At 41.7% G+C, this 18,420-nt stretch overlaps 1 protein-coding gene across 8 annotated transcripts in view; it reads left to right on the forward strand.

Annotated features, from left to right (window-relative positions):
- Positions 1-17,455, forward strand: part of GPM6B (glycoprotein M6B) — a 137,999-nt gene extending 120,544 nt beyond the window's left edge. For 5 of the 8 annotated variants that reach the window (XM_084869901.1, XM_084869896.1, XM_084869897.1 and 2 more), the window contains 6 exons: positions 4,563-4,749; positions 6,449-6,605; positions 8,744-8,915; positions 11,061-11,134; positions 11,919-11,984; positions 15,428-17,455. In XM_084869901.1, coding sequence (XP_084726027.1) covers positions 4,563-4,749; positions 6,449-6,605; positions 8,744-8,915; positions 11,061-11,134; positions 11,919-11,984; positions 15,428-15,577 — 806 coding nt within the window. In that variant the 3' untranslated portion in view covers positions 15,578-17,455. Of the gene's footprint in view, positions 1-4,562; positions 4,750-6,448; positions 6,606-8,743; positions 8,916-11,060; positions 11,135-11,918; positions 11,985-13,692 lie in introns of all 8 variants that reach the window. The other 3 variants (XM_084869903.1, XM_084869902.1, XM_084869899.1) reach the window with 1 other exon arrangement.
- The last annotated feature ends 965 nt before the right edge of the window (positions 17,456-18,420 follow it).

The raw sequence follows: 18,420 nt of genomic DNA on the forward strand, positions 1-18,420 counted from the left end.
ATGAACTTGAACAGTGCGGTGCTCTGCTGATGCTTGGCACCCCCTCCACATTTCAAAACACCAGTCTTGCCTGTGACTTCTCACAGTGGGGACAGCCTGAATCACAAATCCAGTTCCTTTGTCTGTATGGGCACTCTCAGCCCCATGGCGGGGTAGGGTGAGGGAATGAATCTGTTTTCTCAGACCTCATCTATGGTGTGGCTCTAAAGCATCTTTGTCAGAAATTCTGAGGGTAAGAGGACTTACTTGGCTCAGAAAAAAATCACTCTAGTTGCACTCTTTTCAAGACAGCTGAACAACTTGAAACATTTTGTTTTCTTCATTGAAGTCCCTGGAACTTGTCATTTGATTTGCCAGAGTTTTGCCAAGTTCAGTAGGCCAACTCTTAAGGGAAAAACACCAAGCATGGTTGAACACAACGCAGGCACTTCAAACGTGCTCAGGACACCACCCCTGAGACTGGGAAGATGGGACTGTTGACTAGAAATGGGCTTCTCAAACTTTATTGTGCACACAAGTCACCTGAGGCAGCGGCTGGTTAAAATGAAGGTTCTGATTCAGCAGGTCTGGAGTGGGGCCCAAGATTCTGCATTTCTCCCAAGCTCCCTGCTGAAGCTGATACCGCTGGTCCAAGGACCACGCTTTGCAAAACCAAGGGTCTACTAGTAAAGCGCTTTCAACTGATAAATGGTTCACTCCTATGATTTGTTGATATCTGAAAGTTTTCTTTGCTGTCCAGTAGAAGATGATGGCAGCCATCCTTAGTTCTTCTGAGCCATAGACCTACGAGAAATCCTTCCTTAAGATGACTTCCAGTCACCTAACACTCAACATGCCTAAAAGGCAACTCAACATCTTTGTCCTCAAAGCCTAGTCCTCTTCTGGCCAACCTAGCTAGGAGTACAATACAGTATCCATCTGGTTATACATGCCAGACATTTAGGAGTCATCTTTGGTGCTCACCAACCCATTCCCAACCCCATGATCAAATCCACACCAAGTTGTGCCCATTTGACATCTTGATCGTCTCTCAGAGCCCTTAATTTCCTCCACTGCCACCACATTTGCCCTGGCCCAAGCTCCTGTCACCTTTTGTGTGAACCTTTATACAGGGTTCCAACTCATCCCCACTTCTACTTTGTTCCCATCACATCAGCCTCAGTGATCTTTTGCAACCCCAGTCTGTTCTCTGTGGTTACAAGTGCTCAATGGCTTCAAATGATTCTGAGGATAAGTCCAGAATCCTTAAGGTGTCTAAGACCCTAAGTGGTCTGTCAGAAATAGATCCCTCCTAACTTCTTTGCCCCACCCTCTGTGCACTCTGTGTTCTGGCTTCTTTCATGCCCAGGAAAGCGCCCTGTTCTTTTCTACCCCAGAGTTTTTGTTCCCTCTGTTCCTGAAACATCCCTAACCCATTCTGCTCTCCTGTTGCCTAAGTAACTAAAATTCATCCTTCATATTTAAACTCTGGAAGCCATCCATGGCCATCCCTCTGAAACCTAAGTGAGTCCCCACAGTTTGCTCTCCTAGGACTTCTAAGTTTAAAACCATATGGTTAATGTTCATTTCCCTATAGACTATAAGCTCCATTAGAGTGTAGACCACACCGATCTTAGTTTACCATTGAGTCCCCAGTGACCAGAAAAATGCTTGGGACATTGAAGACATTTGGTGAGCACTGAATGGTCATTAATTGAATGAAATAGAATGAGTAGACAGCTGCTCCCTCTTCTTTAATGCTGTCATCTGCACCCATATCTGTTACTCTGCTTAACTGACAGCTTCAATTAAACAAGACCATGGAGACACTACAATACCCAAAGTGATGATAACAGCAAGGTTATGGGAAGAGTTTCTCTTGAGTGAGGGCTGAACTGTGCCTTTAGATGAACCTGCTATGCATCCAGCTGTATTATTTCCTATAAATTTTTCCCATGTTGCGTTCCATAAGCTTCTACTCACATTGGCCAGAAGATCCGTAAGAGTTTTATCTGTGAATATGGAATGATGACCAATATGGTGACTTCTGTTCTATAGGAGCAACAGCTCCTATAGCTGCAAATAAAACCATCTGCAGAGAGACTGATTCATTTATGTGATCCTCCAAATCCTTGAGTCCCTGATTTTTCCTGCTGTTATAAAACTAGACCCACAGCATGGGGTATATGGAGTCCTTGAGAGATATAAATTGGAGGGAAACTTTAACCTTGATGTAATGTTGAATTTGGGACTGAACAGCATCATTCTTCTAACCCCGCTTGTCTTTCTGAGTCAGGGAGCAGCTGCGATATTTCCTCTGAAAGAAGCAGAATGCTATGAACCTTTGGATGAAAGACCTTTGAAGTGGCAGCTGGATTGTGAAGGATGAGTTATATTGTTAAAGAGCAAGTGTACTATGCCATAACACCTAACTTAACTCCGAATGATGAGAAAGGATGTGGTTTATTTAAATATATAGTATACATATATAAAATAAAAACATTCAGGAATGAATAAGCCTTTTATCAGATTATAAGTCAATGTCACCATGTCAACTATATTCTGCATACAAGGTCTTTCTGTAGAAAGCCTTTCCTAATCCCTCTCCAGTATGAATTATATTCCTTCCTGTCCTTCTCTCTCCCCTTTCCCACCCACCATCCACTGGCTCTCCAGTAGTCTGTATCTTACCATACTGTACTATAACATTATATGTCTGCCTTCAGCATTAGTAGACTATCTCCTTGAAGGCATAAAAGACATCCGATTTCATAGTTGTTTCCCCAGTGCCAAGCACGGTGCTTAGCACCCAGTAGGTCTTTAAAAATATTGAATTAATGAAACCCAAAGTAAAACTCAGTTAGAACCCAGGTCATGTTATAGAAAATCAAATATGTGACAGGTGAAACTGTATCTTCCAAAGCAATGTTCTGCAATGATAGAATGTTCTCTATCTGCTCTATCCAATAGGGCAGCTACTAGCATGTGTGGCTACTGAGCATGTGAAATGGGGCCAGTGGAACTGAATTTATTATTTTATTTTAAATAGCCACATGAACTAGTGTCTACCATGTTGGACAGAACAGCCTCTAGACCACACTCCTCTATGCAATATGGACCAGATATGACATGGTTAGCCAGGGAAGCAGGCATGCATGCTGTTACTTATACTGTATAATAGAGACTAGGAGTGGGGTGACTGTGAATGATACAACACACACAGGTCTATTATTTTATGCACTAGAACACATCGAGGCTGGAGAAATCTGGTAATGTGGTGGGGTTAAGCAAATGCTGGTTTAAAATGGGATGTTCATCGAAATGGAAAAGCCTGTCTCCAGTGTTTTAGGCTGGGTATCCCCTTCCTGTCTACTGTAAAGACTACTTGGGGAAAAGAAATGTAGCTGGCTTCATAAGCTGCCTTGGAGTAATGAACTGCTCCTGACTGCTGTTAGACCTCATAATGCACTCAGAGTTCGATTTCCCTGACAAGCCATTTACTTAGGGGTCTGGATAATATAAACAGGGACAGGAGGTCAGAGAGGTAGTGACATTATCCTGAGGCCAGCACTGCTCTCCTGAAACATAAATGTCTCCAAACTGAAAATGGCAACTGGCTTTGCCCCTTGTGGGGGTCTCCATGGCCACCTCAAGTAAAGGTTTATTTTTAAAATGAATAGACTTCTCAACATGAAGAGTGAATTGTGGCTCATTCTCCTTCATTTCACTTCATGGATGCTCATTTTGTCTTTTTTTTTTCCCCCTTCTGTTCCTTTTCCTTCTTCAAGTACTTAAATGTCATCCACCAGTTCTGGGTTCTTATTCTGAACATGTGTGTTGAGGAAGGGGACAGATGGAAGCCGGGGAGGAGGAGGACTATGAATAAACTGCTTGTGCTGCTGGGCTGGGGGACATTTTTATTACAAAGTTAAGATAACTTCTGATATTGACAAGAATGAAACTTGAGGGGATCCACTCAACTGTGCCTTGGTGACTGTACTTCTAGGGACCAAAATACCCATCACCTTTCCAAAATGATCACATTCATATTTTTCTGAATGCAGCAACAGTACGATTACTGTATTTGTTCTTCTGGTTCCCAGGACATAAGGGTTTGGCAAAGCCATCGGCTGCTACAGAAACAGAAGTACTTGGAACCCCAGAAGGTTGAGGTTGAGGGGAACTTGATGGTGGCTTTTCTTTGTAGAACTGCGGCTTCCCTGCTGTCCTCTCTTTTGACTGTTAGGGGAGTGATTGCTCCACATCGTCACTTAAGCATGTCCCCCCACCAACCCGGATCAGTAAAGAAATTCTAGAATTGTGACTTACTACACAATTATCAGTAGCTGCTCTGCCACTCACCCTGAGCAAATAAAGCTACGTTCCCTCTTGGAGCCCTAGAGTCTTTACCCACAGAAAATGAGATCATGACAACTACCCACTGGCCCTTGAGATGTTGCACTGTTAGCCATAGAGTCTGAGAAGGAAGATGGAAAAGAGAACCTTCTCTGCTAATGTGTGGTGTTCATGAAGACCAGAGCACCTTACCCATAACAGATGCATTTTCTCTCCTTTGGGTCCAGGTTGCTTTGAATGCTGCATCAAGTGTCTGGGAGGAGTCCCCTACGCCTCTCTGGTGGCCACCATCCTCTGCTTCTCCGGGGTGGCTTTGTTCTGTGGCTGTGGACATGTGGCTCTTGCAGGCACGGTGGCGATTCTTGAGCAACACTTCTCCACCAACGCCAGGGACCATGCTGTGCTGAGTGAGGTGTAAGTACCTGCTTCCCTTTAAAAATGTGTTTAAAAGAGCAACAACCCCATGATGTTTTCAGAAAGACTAGTGTGCTCTCCTGGCAGAAAGCTGATGCTTTTCATGAAAGCTCGCTGTATGCAGATAGAAAAAAAGTCTAACTGCATTCAGTCAGAGAAGGAAAAAAGAACAAAGCAAGAAGGCAGTGGCATTTGGGATCTCACCTGGGAATGGCAAGCTGCACACACAGGACATTCCTCACACTGTAGCCTTGAACATGGGGGGCATGGCAAGGTGATGCTGTGGATCGTCACGCCAGTTATCATGGTTCCCAAGTAACAGGCGCCCTCCAGTGGTCTAACAGGAAATGACCATCCCTGGAATAATAGGAACCCTGTTGAGGACTACCCTCTAATTCTACAGGAGCAGGACTTTTGACATTAATTCTTCAGGCAGAACAAATCCCAGAACACCTTCCAATGCAGAAAAAGGAAAATTTGGGGTGGGGTTTGAGCCCAAAATCTCTGCCTCCCCATTCTAAAACCATTTTCAGTGGAGTTTCAACAACTGCCTCACCGATTCTCCTCACTGTGTAAGACCCTAGCAGTGCGTTCATGTACTTCATATATTTTCCCTATTGCCTCCAGTATTTTCTTTTTCCTTCATTGACTTCCAAAGTCTCACAGTATTTAGGTGTCTTGTGATTATTTAAAAAAAAACAACTTCTCCACCAGACTGAAAAAGGCACGAATGAATTTTTATGGTTCAATAATGAAGTCATGTTGGAAGAGTCCTTAGGGAATGTTCTTTTTTATCTATTCATGAATGACATCCAAAGTAATGGCCAGGGGTAGGGGAGTTTATAAGGAAGATCAAACAGGACTTAATGAATACAACTGTGTGCAAAGAAGACCAAGAATATGTACCGCAACGGACCCTGGGAAACGTGTGCTGCTTTAATTAGCTAGTGAACTTGATGAGTGGCTCTCAAATGTCCAGGAATCCTTAAAAATTCCCCATGCCCATGATTTTCCCCAGACCAATTAAGTCATCATCTCTGGAGATAGTGCCCAGGTACCCATATTTCCTAAAGCTCCCGGGTAATTCCAAAGGGCAGCCAAAGGTTGAGGAACAGTCATCTGGGTCCCTGTCAGCTTTCACAGGACAGAATTAGCTGTAAATTAATTTTTGTATCTTAAACCTCTTGACACATTATCTCTTGTGTAGCGAGAATCTCAACACACACACACACACACAAAAATCTGCCCAAGTTATTTCTTAAGGAAGCCCTGAGTGCTTACTTAGGGGCCTTATCAGAATAGCATTAACCAGTAGGCCTGGTTAGGAGGCATTTGATGTGGCAGAAAGAACATGTTCAATGCCTTTATTCACTTATTTGCAAAATGAGGATTCTAACCCCCACGGCACAGGACTTGGATATTACCAGTTACACCTGGGCCTCTGCCCTTGATCGAATGAAAAGTCTCCCTTGTCTGGGAAGGCCGTACACCTCAACAGTGGTCCCATCTTGGGAAAAAGGCCCAGGATGCAGTGGGGTGGGCAGCGATGCCAGTCTGAAATGCCCATAAGCCCACTGCAACCATGAGAGTGGCAGGAGATGCCAAGAACACCATCCCCATGTCCCCCCTCCAGAGGTTGAAAACACTGTTTACCAGGCAGTGGACTTAAATCCTCAGGCTTTCCTCTTCCTTTCTGCAGAATCCAACTGATGCAGTATGTCATCTACGGAATTGCATCCTTTTTCTTCCTGTATGGCATCATCCTGCTGGCAGAAGGCTTTTACACCACGAGCGCAGTGAAAGAACTTCACGGGGAGTTTAAAACCACCGCCTGTGGCCGATGCATCAGTGGAATGGTGAGTATGGATCTCAGATTGTCTGGTGCACAGCCAAAGCCACACCTCTCTATACTGTGCAGCTGAGAAAAGCTATGAGCTGAGGATGCAGCGAGAGCCCGTGACACACATACAGGCACACCTCGGAGATACAGTAGGCTTGGTTCCAGACCATCGCGATGAAGCGAGTCATAATCTTTCTGCTACTGAAGGGTCTTTGCTTTCAGTTTGTAAAACACACATCTCTGAAGTGCAATAAAGCCAAGGTATGCCTGTAGTATTCTTAGAGTTCAGAATTTGAAAATACCTTCAACATATTATTGATAAGTTAAAATGTATGAGGGGTAATATTTCCCCTACCAAGGTAGGTAATGAGGGTATTGAAGATTTTTCAAATATGAAGTTCCCACAATGAGAGGACTTGCACATTTTATCAATGCTCTCTTCATGTCTTGAATGTGGATTATGATCCTGAAGCCTTACATGTACTAGCCACTCAACCCCCTTAGAATTTCCCTCTGGGATACAGCTCTTTATAACCTAGTCTTTTTAAAAATATCACTTATCAGCTGCCTCCTGCACACCTCCCCACTGGGGATCGAGCCTACAACCAGGGCAGATGTGCTGACCAGGAATAGAACCCTGAACCCCTGGCTTATGGGTCGATGCTCAACCACTGAGCCACACCAGCCCTATAACCCAGTCTTTTAATGAGCTCTTTCTAAGCTCTGTTCTCCTCTAGATCAGATGTCAACCATGTCTGCCCAGGGCCAGAATGCGATCATTTCAGGCTGTGTGTGCGACTCACAATCTGTCATTAAGGACAGAACTCTGAATGCTAGAGGCCACCAAAACAGGAATGTCCCCACAGGCCCTCTCCACTGGGCACCAGTTATCCTGAGAGCCTTGAACGCTGTGGGAAAGCTAGGCTCACCAAGCAAAGAATCGCCAGCCCTTTTCAAGTCTTTGTGGTGTGTTAGAAAGTTTCCTTTTTCAGGGCAAGAAAAGAAAGCCTAGTCTGGAGTGGCCCACCCCTAAGCACTAGGGAGGGAGCCTGTGAAACTGCTGAACTCTGCTGCTGTGAATACTTTTAGAAATGCAAATGCTTCCCCAAGTGGAAATGTCCTTGAGATAAAATGCCTTGTTCCTGCAGTTTCCTGGGATGACCGACAGGAGGTGACCTGTCTGAGCCGACCCCAGGCCGGCCTGGCACGACCCAGGTATTTCCCGCAGTGTGGCAAGTTAGGCGGAAACGTCACCTCTTCAGCAGCAGCCTGAGAAACTAAAAAGCCAAACTAGGATTCCGAACCTTCACCCACACACTCCGTGGGTGCACCTTCGGAAAATAAAAATACCCCAATGTGTTTGAAACAGCCTTTCAAAGTTCTCTGAAAATTGGTAGTCAAGGCAGGTTAGGAAGTAACTACAGCGACGTGATTATATTCTGTGTGGCAATGAGGGGGTGGACACCGTAATTTTGTCCTAAGCCAGGGCTTTGCTTGCGGAGGCGCTGTGAATATTAAAGATGAAAGCAGCTCAGAGGAAATGGGAATTTGATCCGATTCACTGTGCGTTCAATTTGTGTTCAAGGCTATTTTAAACTTTTAATACAGGTTCAAGATCTAATGCTTTTAGTAATTTCACAGGATCATGAAACCAGTGAGGTTCCTTTTGAGAAAGGATGTCTTATATAACTATTATTCCATCCATTATGTAAAAGACATTACTTTGGGGGAAATTAATATCAAGTTATAATTCAAGTGGCCTGTGAAACCACCCAGACACTGTCCCATGGTGAGTACAGAACTGATGTTTCCAAAGAATGCCACATGGAGGCCCTGTCACTCCTTAGCTCTGTGATCTTAGACAAAGGAGATCATCGCTGGCCCTTGTCAGTTAAAATGACTTTTAGCTAACTGGGCTTCGGTAATAAACACTTTCCATACTCTGTCTCCGGAGGGCGTGACCACCCTGCCCCAGCTCCAGCCCCTGGTTCTCCTTGCCCTTGTCACTTTGCCTTGTTGCTACTGTGACCAGACAGTGTTCTAACCTAAATGCATCGCACAGGTTCCGTATCAAGTCAGAAATGCAGTATAATTCCTCCCAAGGAATGCGCCTTGGCCTGCTCACTGACGATTCTTTGTCCTTTTTCGGTTTAGTTTGTCTTCCTCACCTATGTGCTGGGAGTGGCCTGGCTTGGTGTGTTTGGCTTCTCTGCGGTGCCTGTGTTTATGTTCTACAACATATGGTCAACTTGTGAAGTCATCAAGTCACCTCAGACCAACGGGACAGCCGGTGTGGAGCAGATCTGCGTGGATATCCGACAATACGGTACTTCCTTTGAATCCCCCGTTAATGTTTATGCTCTCATGCATAAGTCTGCACCTTTTATTGCATGGGCATCTTTTTAATCATCATGATCTCTTTCATATCTTTTCTTAGGAATAGTGTATATACTTTTTCCCTCATTATGCCCCATTTTCTGAATGGAAAGATCATTAGTGTCTTAGTTGATAAAGGGTGCAATTTAATATTTTGTTGTTTTCAAAAGAAGCTACTTCATAATGCAATTGAATCAAAAAATATTGTCCACTATAAAAAGTTGACATATTTTTTCCCCAATTTTTCAGTTTTGTATCATCTTACTTTCCATCCAAAACATTGCATACCCTATATACTGCAGTTAATCTGTATGTCCGATTCTTCAGAGCAGGTCTTTTTTAAATGACCAATTGCTTAAACTTCATCTATACTGAAAAACACAACATAAAATCCAAATGTATTTTAAAGCCATGAGAACATATTCTGTAACAGCCGGCAAGTTCAAACATGTTTTCAAATGAATGGGATTATCCCATAAGCAGCCACGGTTGGTTCATTTTGACACGCCACAGAAGGGGCCATTACTGTGACTGCCAATTAGTTTGAGACTTGATTTCCCTGCTGAGTGAGAGAAGGCAACATCCCCTATGTATGGAGTTTAATTAGTGTTTCTAGCCAGGATGGCAGAAATCCTGTTCTTGGCAGAAACAACTAGGGGGAAACAGCTTTTCATTAGCACCGAAGAGGAAGTAACTGTTCTTTCAAGAGCTTTGAGAGAGATGACTAGCATTTCATTTTTGTTGCTTGTTTTTTCCCGTGTGACTTATCCTCAGCCTCTTACTTTATGATATAATAGGAAATTTGTCTTAAATTGCCCGTCAGCCTAATAATCTCTTCTCATAAAGACCAAGGCTCAACCACAGTTCTTTTTGATGGGCTGAAAACAGAGCTTTAAAAAAAAAAGAGCCTAAAGTTGATTTTTAAAGTATTTGTAAATGAATGTCTCAATGTAGATCTCATTTCCTTATTCTTAAATATTTTCACTACACAGTTTTGGTCGTTGGTAATCATCTTTCTAGTCTATACTTGAAATCACCGGTTCCACTGACAATTTAGGGACTTGTCATTTCCCATTCTTCTGAAGCATGAAGGCTTATTCTTGGCCCACAGCAAGGATGGAGGAAATAAAGAATGCTTTAAAACCCTCCTTCCGTACCTCCCGGGGAGGTGTAAATTGAGCTGAGTTCAATATTTAAGCAGGCACCTGCTCATTAATGGCAAAAAAGAGCAGCAGCGCCAGTGCACAGCGTCGCTGCGGGGAGGAGTCTGGGTTAGTGAGAAAGACCACGGACTGCCCTGGCCACACTCTCTGCGATAAAGGTCAGTGTTTTCAATCCCAAAGTATTTCCAAAACATTTGTAAAACACAATAAAAATGGCCCAGCCTATAGTATGGTTCAGTGCTTGAGAATCAACACATGAAAGCAGGAGGTCACTGATCCATTTCAGGTCAGGGCACATGCCTGGGGTTGCAGGCTTGATCCCCACTAGGGGGTGTACAGGAGGCAGCCAGTGATTCTCTCTTATCATTTATGTTTCTCTCTCCCTCTCCCATCCTCCCTCTGAAATACAAACATTTTTTAAAAACATAAAATGAATATAAAAGCAAAGACATAGAAGATACAAGTCCAAATTACTGTCAAACTGCCATGAAACTTTCTGAGCACAGACTCTCAATGTCAGAACGTATCTCATGGCAAACCAGTGACAAGAGCCTGAGTAACAAGATCACAGACCAAGGGAACATTTAGGCAGCTCCTGGAGCTGCTCAACTATAATTCAGATACATAGGAGGGAAAACTTCACTTTGAAAATCAGCTTTTACAGATATCAGCTCAACTAAACAAAGCATAATTGTTGAAAAATAGTATCAGGTTAAGTCTCTTAGACTAGTTGACTTTACTCATGCCCTATAGTGCAATTGGGACTTAATTATTGCAAAAGCCTGTTTTGCAGAGGGCAGGTGTGCTCGTTATTGATGAAGAATATGACCTACAACTGTACTGTGATTGGCTCCCAAAGCGGTAAGGACGGGGAGCAGGAAGCACCGTAGTCTGCCCTAACGCCTCCCTCTCTTTTGGGCCTCACTTCACAGGTATCATTCCTTGGAACGCTTTCCCAGGAAAAATATGCGGCTCTGCCCTCGAGAACATCTGCAACACCAACGAGGTAAACCGCTCTCCTGTCAGAGGCTCACAGATGATCACAGCAAAACAGAGTCCATTCTCCTGGGGAGCAAAAGCAGGAGGGATGGCTCAAATGCTGTCAAGAAAGACCTTTTTGCAGCCTTTTAAGGAGTGAACTGTGGGTAATCAGTACCCAACCACTTTTGACCTAAAAGATGGCTCTTTCACTCGGTCCACCTTTTCAGTGAGGATCATAGCAATCAGAAAGCTTTCGCTTTCTGTAACAATTTGGAAGTGACCCCAATCTTGCAAACCTGAAACTATACATTCTCTTTCACCTTCAGATAGTTTTTCAAATTAGAATATTTGTCACAGAACAGGTATAAATTAATTTTCAGGGGGAAGTGTCCCTGTATTTGTATGTAAGTCAAAAGTTTGTAAATCAATTTAGTCATTTACATTTCCAGAGTGATCACAACCCACAGGTTGAGAGCTGCTAGCAGGGTCACCTAAGCTCATATATTTACATTACGATTCATAACTAGCAAAATTAGTTATGAAGTAGCGACGAAAATAATTTTATGGTTGGGGGTCACCACAACACGAGGAACTGTATTAAAGGGTTGCGGCATTAGGAAGGTTGAGAACCACTACCCATGTGTGCATCAGAAAGTTTAAAAATCCATCAGGTGATTCCAACTGGGCTGGACACAAGTGCACACTTATCTCCAGCCTTGGGAAAACAGAGAGGATGCGGCATGTCGGAATGGGAGTAGGCCACTTCATTACACACAAAATGCTCATTTTGGTGCCCTCTTCTTTCCTAGTTCTACATGTCCTATCACCTGTTCATTGTGGCCTGTGCCGGAGCTGGTGCCACCGTCATTGCCCTGGTGAGTAAGCGCCCAGGGACTGGCCTGGTCTAGCTCCCCCTCCCAGCAGTGTCTGTAACAACAGGTTTCCCTTCCAGGAAACACTCCTAGACTCAAGGTGGGTTAAACATCACCTGTGTAAACCTACCACGTGTCTAGATCACAGGGTGTACTAGTTGGCTGTCCTGGCGCCAATTGTAGGAAATGTAAATTGCAATTTGTGGAAAGAAGAGAGGGTACTGATCCTGGAACACCTGTTAACTAGGATGGGAACACTGCAATGTGGTTTATTCAGCTCTTATTTTCATGACTTCAAGGATGGGTAAATGGTCACATGAGGAAATGTGCATATACATATACACTTGCACCTTTGATCTTGTGCACAGAAGGTATACTTAATAAAGTATTCTCAACACCCAATTAAACACAGAGCCATTGCTCCTTGGGGGAATATAGGATTAGGTTTCTGCCAGCCTCTGGTCACAACAGTTTTTGTCAGACCAATCTAATACAGAAGTCTGCTTTGTATGATTCTGTTCAAAGACATGATTTTTAAATATATATATTTTATTGATTTTTTTTACAGAGAGAGAAACATCAATCAGCTGCCTCCTACACACCCCCAACTAGGGATGTGCCCACAACCAAGGTACATGCCCTTGACCAGAATCGAACCTGGGACACTTTAGTCCACAGGCCAACGCTCTATCCACTGAGCCAAACCAGTTAGGGCAAAGACATGATTTATTAACATTGAACTCCCGGCCAACAGCACTATGCCTCATACCCAAATGAAACTCATTCAGTACATACATCTTCAGAAGGCATCTCACAACCTTCCTTCACTTAAAAACACTACACAGCACCTGGATCAGGGAACATTTAAAGAATGAAGTCACAGAATGCAAAAAACATGGCACTAAACATTGCAAAAAGGACACTTGTGCTCAGACAGAGCTGGAACAAAGAAGGCAGTGTCACCTCGGTTGACCTCCACTAGGAGACGAGACTTTTTCACCTCTGCACATGTCCACAAATACGGTGGAGGTGCTAGGAGTGCTGATGTGAGGGTTACAAGGACATTTTAGTATGTAGGCAAATTCGAAAATATGGCATCTGTGAATAATGATTAACTGTATAAACACAAGCAGGTGTATGTGTATGTATGTGCACACTGATATGTACTTTGGGAGGGCTTGGTTTGTGATTTCAAGAAATCTAAGATTGGTGAAGCAAGGGGGACATCTCATCAGCTCAGAAATGAGCATTCCCAGGTTTTCCATCCCTGAAGTCATCCCTTCCCATGACAGCCCATGAAAAGAAAAGTGCCTGTTAACTCACAGTGAGACCCATCTTCTGGGCTGCTGCCAGCTCTCTCAGCTTAACAGACAGGAAAGAACCAATTGCTCCTGAGTAGTGTGTTTTGGAAAGATGAAGGGAAACAGAACATTTAGATGGATGCTACTGACCCAGAACTGTATATTGTCATTCTTTAAACACGCCCTAGTCTTTTTAATAAACGTACCGAGCGCCAAGCTGAAGACTGATGTGGTGTAAGTGAAATGAGAAGAGGTTTGTGCGCGCTAGACGTGAGAATCGCCTGTGGAGATTATAAATGGGAAAACACCGTGGGCTGAGTTGGCACCCCTCCCCGCCCAAGTTTAGAAGTGTCGTGGCACTGGCCCTCACTGCCTATATCTTACTGTCCTGTTTTGTTCTCTTCCACCAGCTGATCTACATGATGTCTACTACATATAACTATGCGGTTTTGAAGTTTAAGAGTCGGGAAGATTGCTGCACTAAGTTCTAAGTTGCATGAGGCCCATAAGGAGCGTTAGAGAGCTGTACGATGTAGCAGGAACATCACTGACACCCAGACTAAAGCAGAATCTAGGCTTCTGCAGTTTCGCACCAATAATTTGTAAATAGTTTTAGTCGACTCATTCTGCATGGGAGGTTAATAAGATGACTTACCGTACGTGAATTACAAAATTATGAGATCTGGCTATTTCCACATTTTGAAAAGGATTCAGTTATTTACTGACATTGCTCAGCACCCATTAAAAATTAATTTTCTTGAACTAAAACTTTAAACAATATTGCTAAGTGAAGTATTAAAACTCTAAAATACCTGCATTTTCCGTTATTTTTACTGGCTTGGTAACCAAGTTCAATGGCAAAAATGAACACAGTGCCGAAGATGAAATGGAAGAAAACTTAGTCTGGATTTTGTTTTGTCAGACACCTTCTGAAAAATATTTTATAAATATATTTTAAATTTGATTTAAAATTTTTTATGATTGCATGGTTCACTATCAAATAAATGCTCCTCAAATAAGTCAGGTGCAAATTTAAAGTAAAATAAATGTCACCCATTTGTTTTCTCTGAAAAAAGGATTTATGTGAGTTTTTTGTTTTTTTTAACATAACAATATCCTTCTTTTCAGAGCCCACAAAATTGATAACCTTAAGTTGTTGTTTGGTAAGTAGTAACTGATTCCTCAAAGCCAGTTCTCAAACTGCACGTAAGATTTTTTTTTTTTTTAATTTTAGAGAGAGGAAGGAAGAAATAGAAACATCAATGATGAGAGAGAATCATCTATTGGTTGCTTCCTGCATACCCCCTGTACTGGGGATCAAGCACGTAAGCAGGGAATGTGACCTCCTGGTTCATGGGTCAGTACTTAACCATTGAGCCACACCAGCCAGGCACACCTAAGATTTTAATGGGAAGAGAAACTGTTCCTGGATCTGAAGGTCTCAAGTATGTTGAGAAGGAAATATAAGGAACTTGAGATGTAGATTTTGCAGGAAAGATGAGGAAAATAAGTGTGTGTGGGGGAGCGTTGACCACATCAACTATCAAGAATGCCAATATGGATTTTTACATTTTTGAAATGAAATAATGGCAGTTATAAAATGAAAAATGTAGTTTTACTACTAAAAATTTGTTAACAGAGACTGCATGCTTTGCTTATAGTTCTTAAGTTTGGTTTTGATATTCACTTAATTTTTCTGTGTTAAATATGTAGCTTTTTATTACTTACTAAAAATAAACATTGTTCAGAATTTTAGGCCTTTGGGGTAATTGATTTTTTTTGTCCGATAGCAAAGATCTTTGCACCACACTTACTTGAAAATAACACTTCTGAACTTCTGTATCAATTTTTAAAATTACTCTCAAAATGGTAAAAAGCACCCTCTATGTGTTTTATTTTTGCCTTTTCTTAATAACTTTGACTATTTTTTTAAGTGCATTATGTCTGGATACTAACTTTTCTTCTGCCTTTTAATATTGACTCTACTAGAACATGCTCTAAGTATCTGATGCCTCTGATTGCAGAATGAGTATTAATATGGAATAACCCTTCCCCTTTCTTACAGTCAAGTCCGTCTAATCTGCCTAGCAGCTTGCTTTGCCTCTGACATGCTCACTAGCCATCATGCTCACCCTTCTTTTCCAGATCCACTTCCTCATGATACTGTCTTCTAACTGGGCTTACTTAAAGGATGCCAGCAAAATGCAGGCTTACCAGGATATCAAAGCAAAGGAAGAACAGGAACTGCAAGATATCCAGTCCCGCTCAAAAGAACAACTCAATTCTTATACATAAACGTTTGCCAGAGTGCTTCCGCCGATACATTGACAGCTGTGACAAATCATCAGACAGCTGCTCCGCAGTACAGATGTGTTTCCCACCAAACAAACTCACGTAGAACTACAAACACTTCACTGTCTATCTCAAGCTGCTGGGATGTATCTCTAGGAAAACTCTCCAGTAGGTAAACCTTTTCCTTTAGAACAGATACAGGAGGTTTCATGGTTAGCCATTTTAAAAGGCAACACTGACAAAATGATTGTTCATCTTTTTGAAATTTGTGGCATGTTCACATTTATTGCTAGAGCAATCCTACCAAGATAGGAAATGAGAATATGGCACACACCTTGATAGGAGCCCATGATGTGCCAGCACCAAGGGATGGGACCATAAATTCACGTATGTCAGATGTACCTAATAGGGAATAAAATGGAATTGGTATGAAGTTCCATTTCTGTAAGCCAACATTTATTAAACAGTGGCTTTATCAAAGATAATATGATTCTTACAACTGATTAGGATACCTTAACTTTATGATCCAATCAGAAATCTTTTTTCAATAATGCTCAAATGTGCTACTATAATTCTGCTAGAACTACCATTACAGAAATTGAATTCTTGACAAGCTTTCCAGAATCAATTTTATAAAAGACTTCATTTTAATAAAATGACCCATTTATCATCATTCTTCTTGGGAAGTAAATTTCAGCTCAGCCTTAATGAGTATTTGCTGTAAATTTCTAAGAACTTGCATCACAACGGAAGATCCAAAATCCTTCACAGAATTTTTTTCCACAAACATTTTTCTTAATTAAGAAGTGTTACCTTATTAAAATGACCACCATTCCAAACCATTTCTATGTGGTCTGAAAAGTGAGTTTACAGTTTCATACCAACTATCTAAAATCTAATTACAAATAGACCACAGACCTCCTACTTTTATAGACTTGAATACGTACGTAATTTAAATTAGGGTAGGTATTTATTTCACTTTTTCTTATCTAAATCTTAGTTTCCTGGAATAATCAAAGTTCCATGTTCAGCAAAAAATCAACTGCTTGAGTTTAAGCCATTTTCAGAAGAAACTTGCCTTCTAAATCATTGTGTACCAGAACATTAAGTGACTATAGGTATTGGATATTAGTGATGGTAAACTTTGTGTTGTTCTTTATTAAATGATACATATAACTGTTGGGTGCATCCATGCTTTTTAAAGGGGACTGCATAATATAGGGTTAACTATGTATATTCATGTTAAGAATTAACTTGTGGTTTGGCTGTTTTCCTGGATTTTAAAGCATATACATGTGCAGAACTGTATTGCAATGAAAGGAAGCATAACTTTATCAATATGCTATTAAAATTGAACATCAAGTATATTTCATTTGGATTCTTTCAGTTGTGGTTGTTAATGCCTACACATGCCTATTTGGACCTTGACTATTTTTTCAGTGGGAGCAGCTCTCCCCCGTGTAACGGTTGTTCCGGACTAGCTTGGTGATGTGCTTTCTGTTGCATGGCAGACTTCGATGTTTCCTCCGGCAGTGCAGGTGCCATTAGAGTCCAGTGTTCTATAGAAGCGGTGTCTAAAGCCTAATTTGACTCTTCTAATTCTGGTGGCTACTACCAAGAATGTTTGAGAGTTTTGTTTAAGTGGTCTAATATTTTTTATGTAAAGAGCATTAAATTTTGCTATGTATAAATTTTTGTAACCTAACAGTGAATCAATATTTTCTATCAGTGCCAAGGGCTTCCTGTAGTTCTATTCCAGTGTTATAATAAATATTTGTAGATAATAGTCAATACTTGTGTATGCTTATTTTAAAGATCTATTTAGGTGGAAATAGTTGTGGATGTACTAAGAGAAATGAAATAAAATTATAGCTTCATTCAGTTGCCTTTTGACATACCTAAGTATTCTCTTTCTCCGTCTTCAGTATGGTGTCATTTTTAAATAGTATGCATGATCAAGATTTTACATACGTATGAAATCAAGCTTATAAGAGAGTGCTATGTTTCATTTCTGACAAATCTCTTTTAAGGGGGGATCAATTTGAGAAAATGACCTCATCCACTAGGGTATATTTTACATAAAGTACCATTAACATTTTACAGTTCGTTGTGAGAAATATAGACATTTTCTGACTGGCTTCAATAAATGAAAGCAATATACCTATAGGATGAATACAATACTTAAGTTAGGGGCAAGTATAAAAACCATCTGCATAAGAGTCCATATGTCATTGGCTATTTTACAAACCTGGAGTATAAAAATCTACTGAAAGATTTATTGGGGGAATATTTAAAAAGATCTAGTGTTTTTTCTTTTTTTGTTAATCCTTACCTGAGGATATTTTTTCCTTTAATTTTTACAAAGAACGGGAGGGAGGGAGAAGGAGAAACATTGATGTGAAACAGGTACATTGGTTGCCCGGACTGGGGCCAGGGATCGAGCATGCAACCCAGGTATGTGCCCTTGGCCATGAATGGAACCAGTGAACCTTCAGTCCGAGGGCAATGCTCTAACCACAGAGAATCACCAGCCAGGGCTAGAGCTAACAGTATTTTCTAAAGCAGCAGAGAGAGCTTAAATGGTTACTTGCCACAAATGTGAAAACCTTTAGCAGATGGAGCGGAGATGTTTCCATTTCTCTAGCAATACCTTGTGAAATAACTTTTAAGAAGTCAAAATTTTAAAACCCAACAAGTGCCTTCCCAGTGGGCTCAATAGTTAGTGTGTCAGCCTGTGCACAAGAGGGTCGCAGGTTTGATTCCCAGTTAAGGGTATGTACCTGGGTTGCAGGTTCAATCCCCAGTCCTGATCAGGGTGTGTTCAGGAGGCAACCAATCCATGTATC

Source organism: Pipistrellus hanaki (assembly GCF_964339955.1).
Source record: "Pipistrellus hanaki genome assembly, chromosome: X".
Classification (NCBI taxonomy): Eukaryota; Metazoa; Chordata; class Mammalia; order Chiroptera; family Vespertilionidae; genus Pipistrellus; species Pipistrellus hanaki.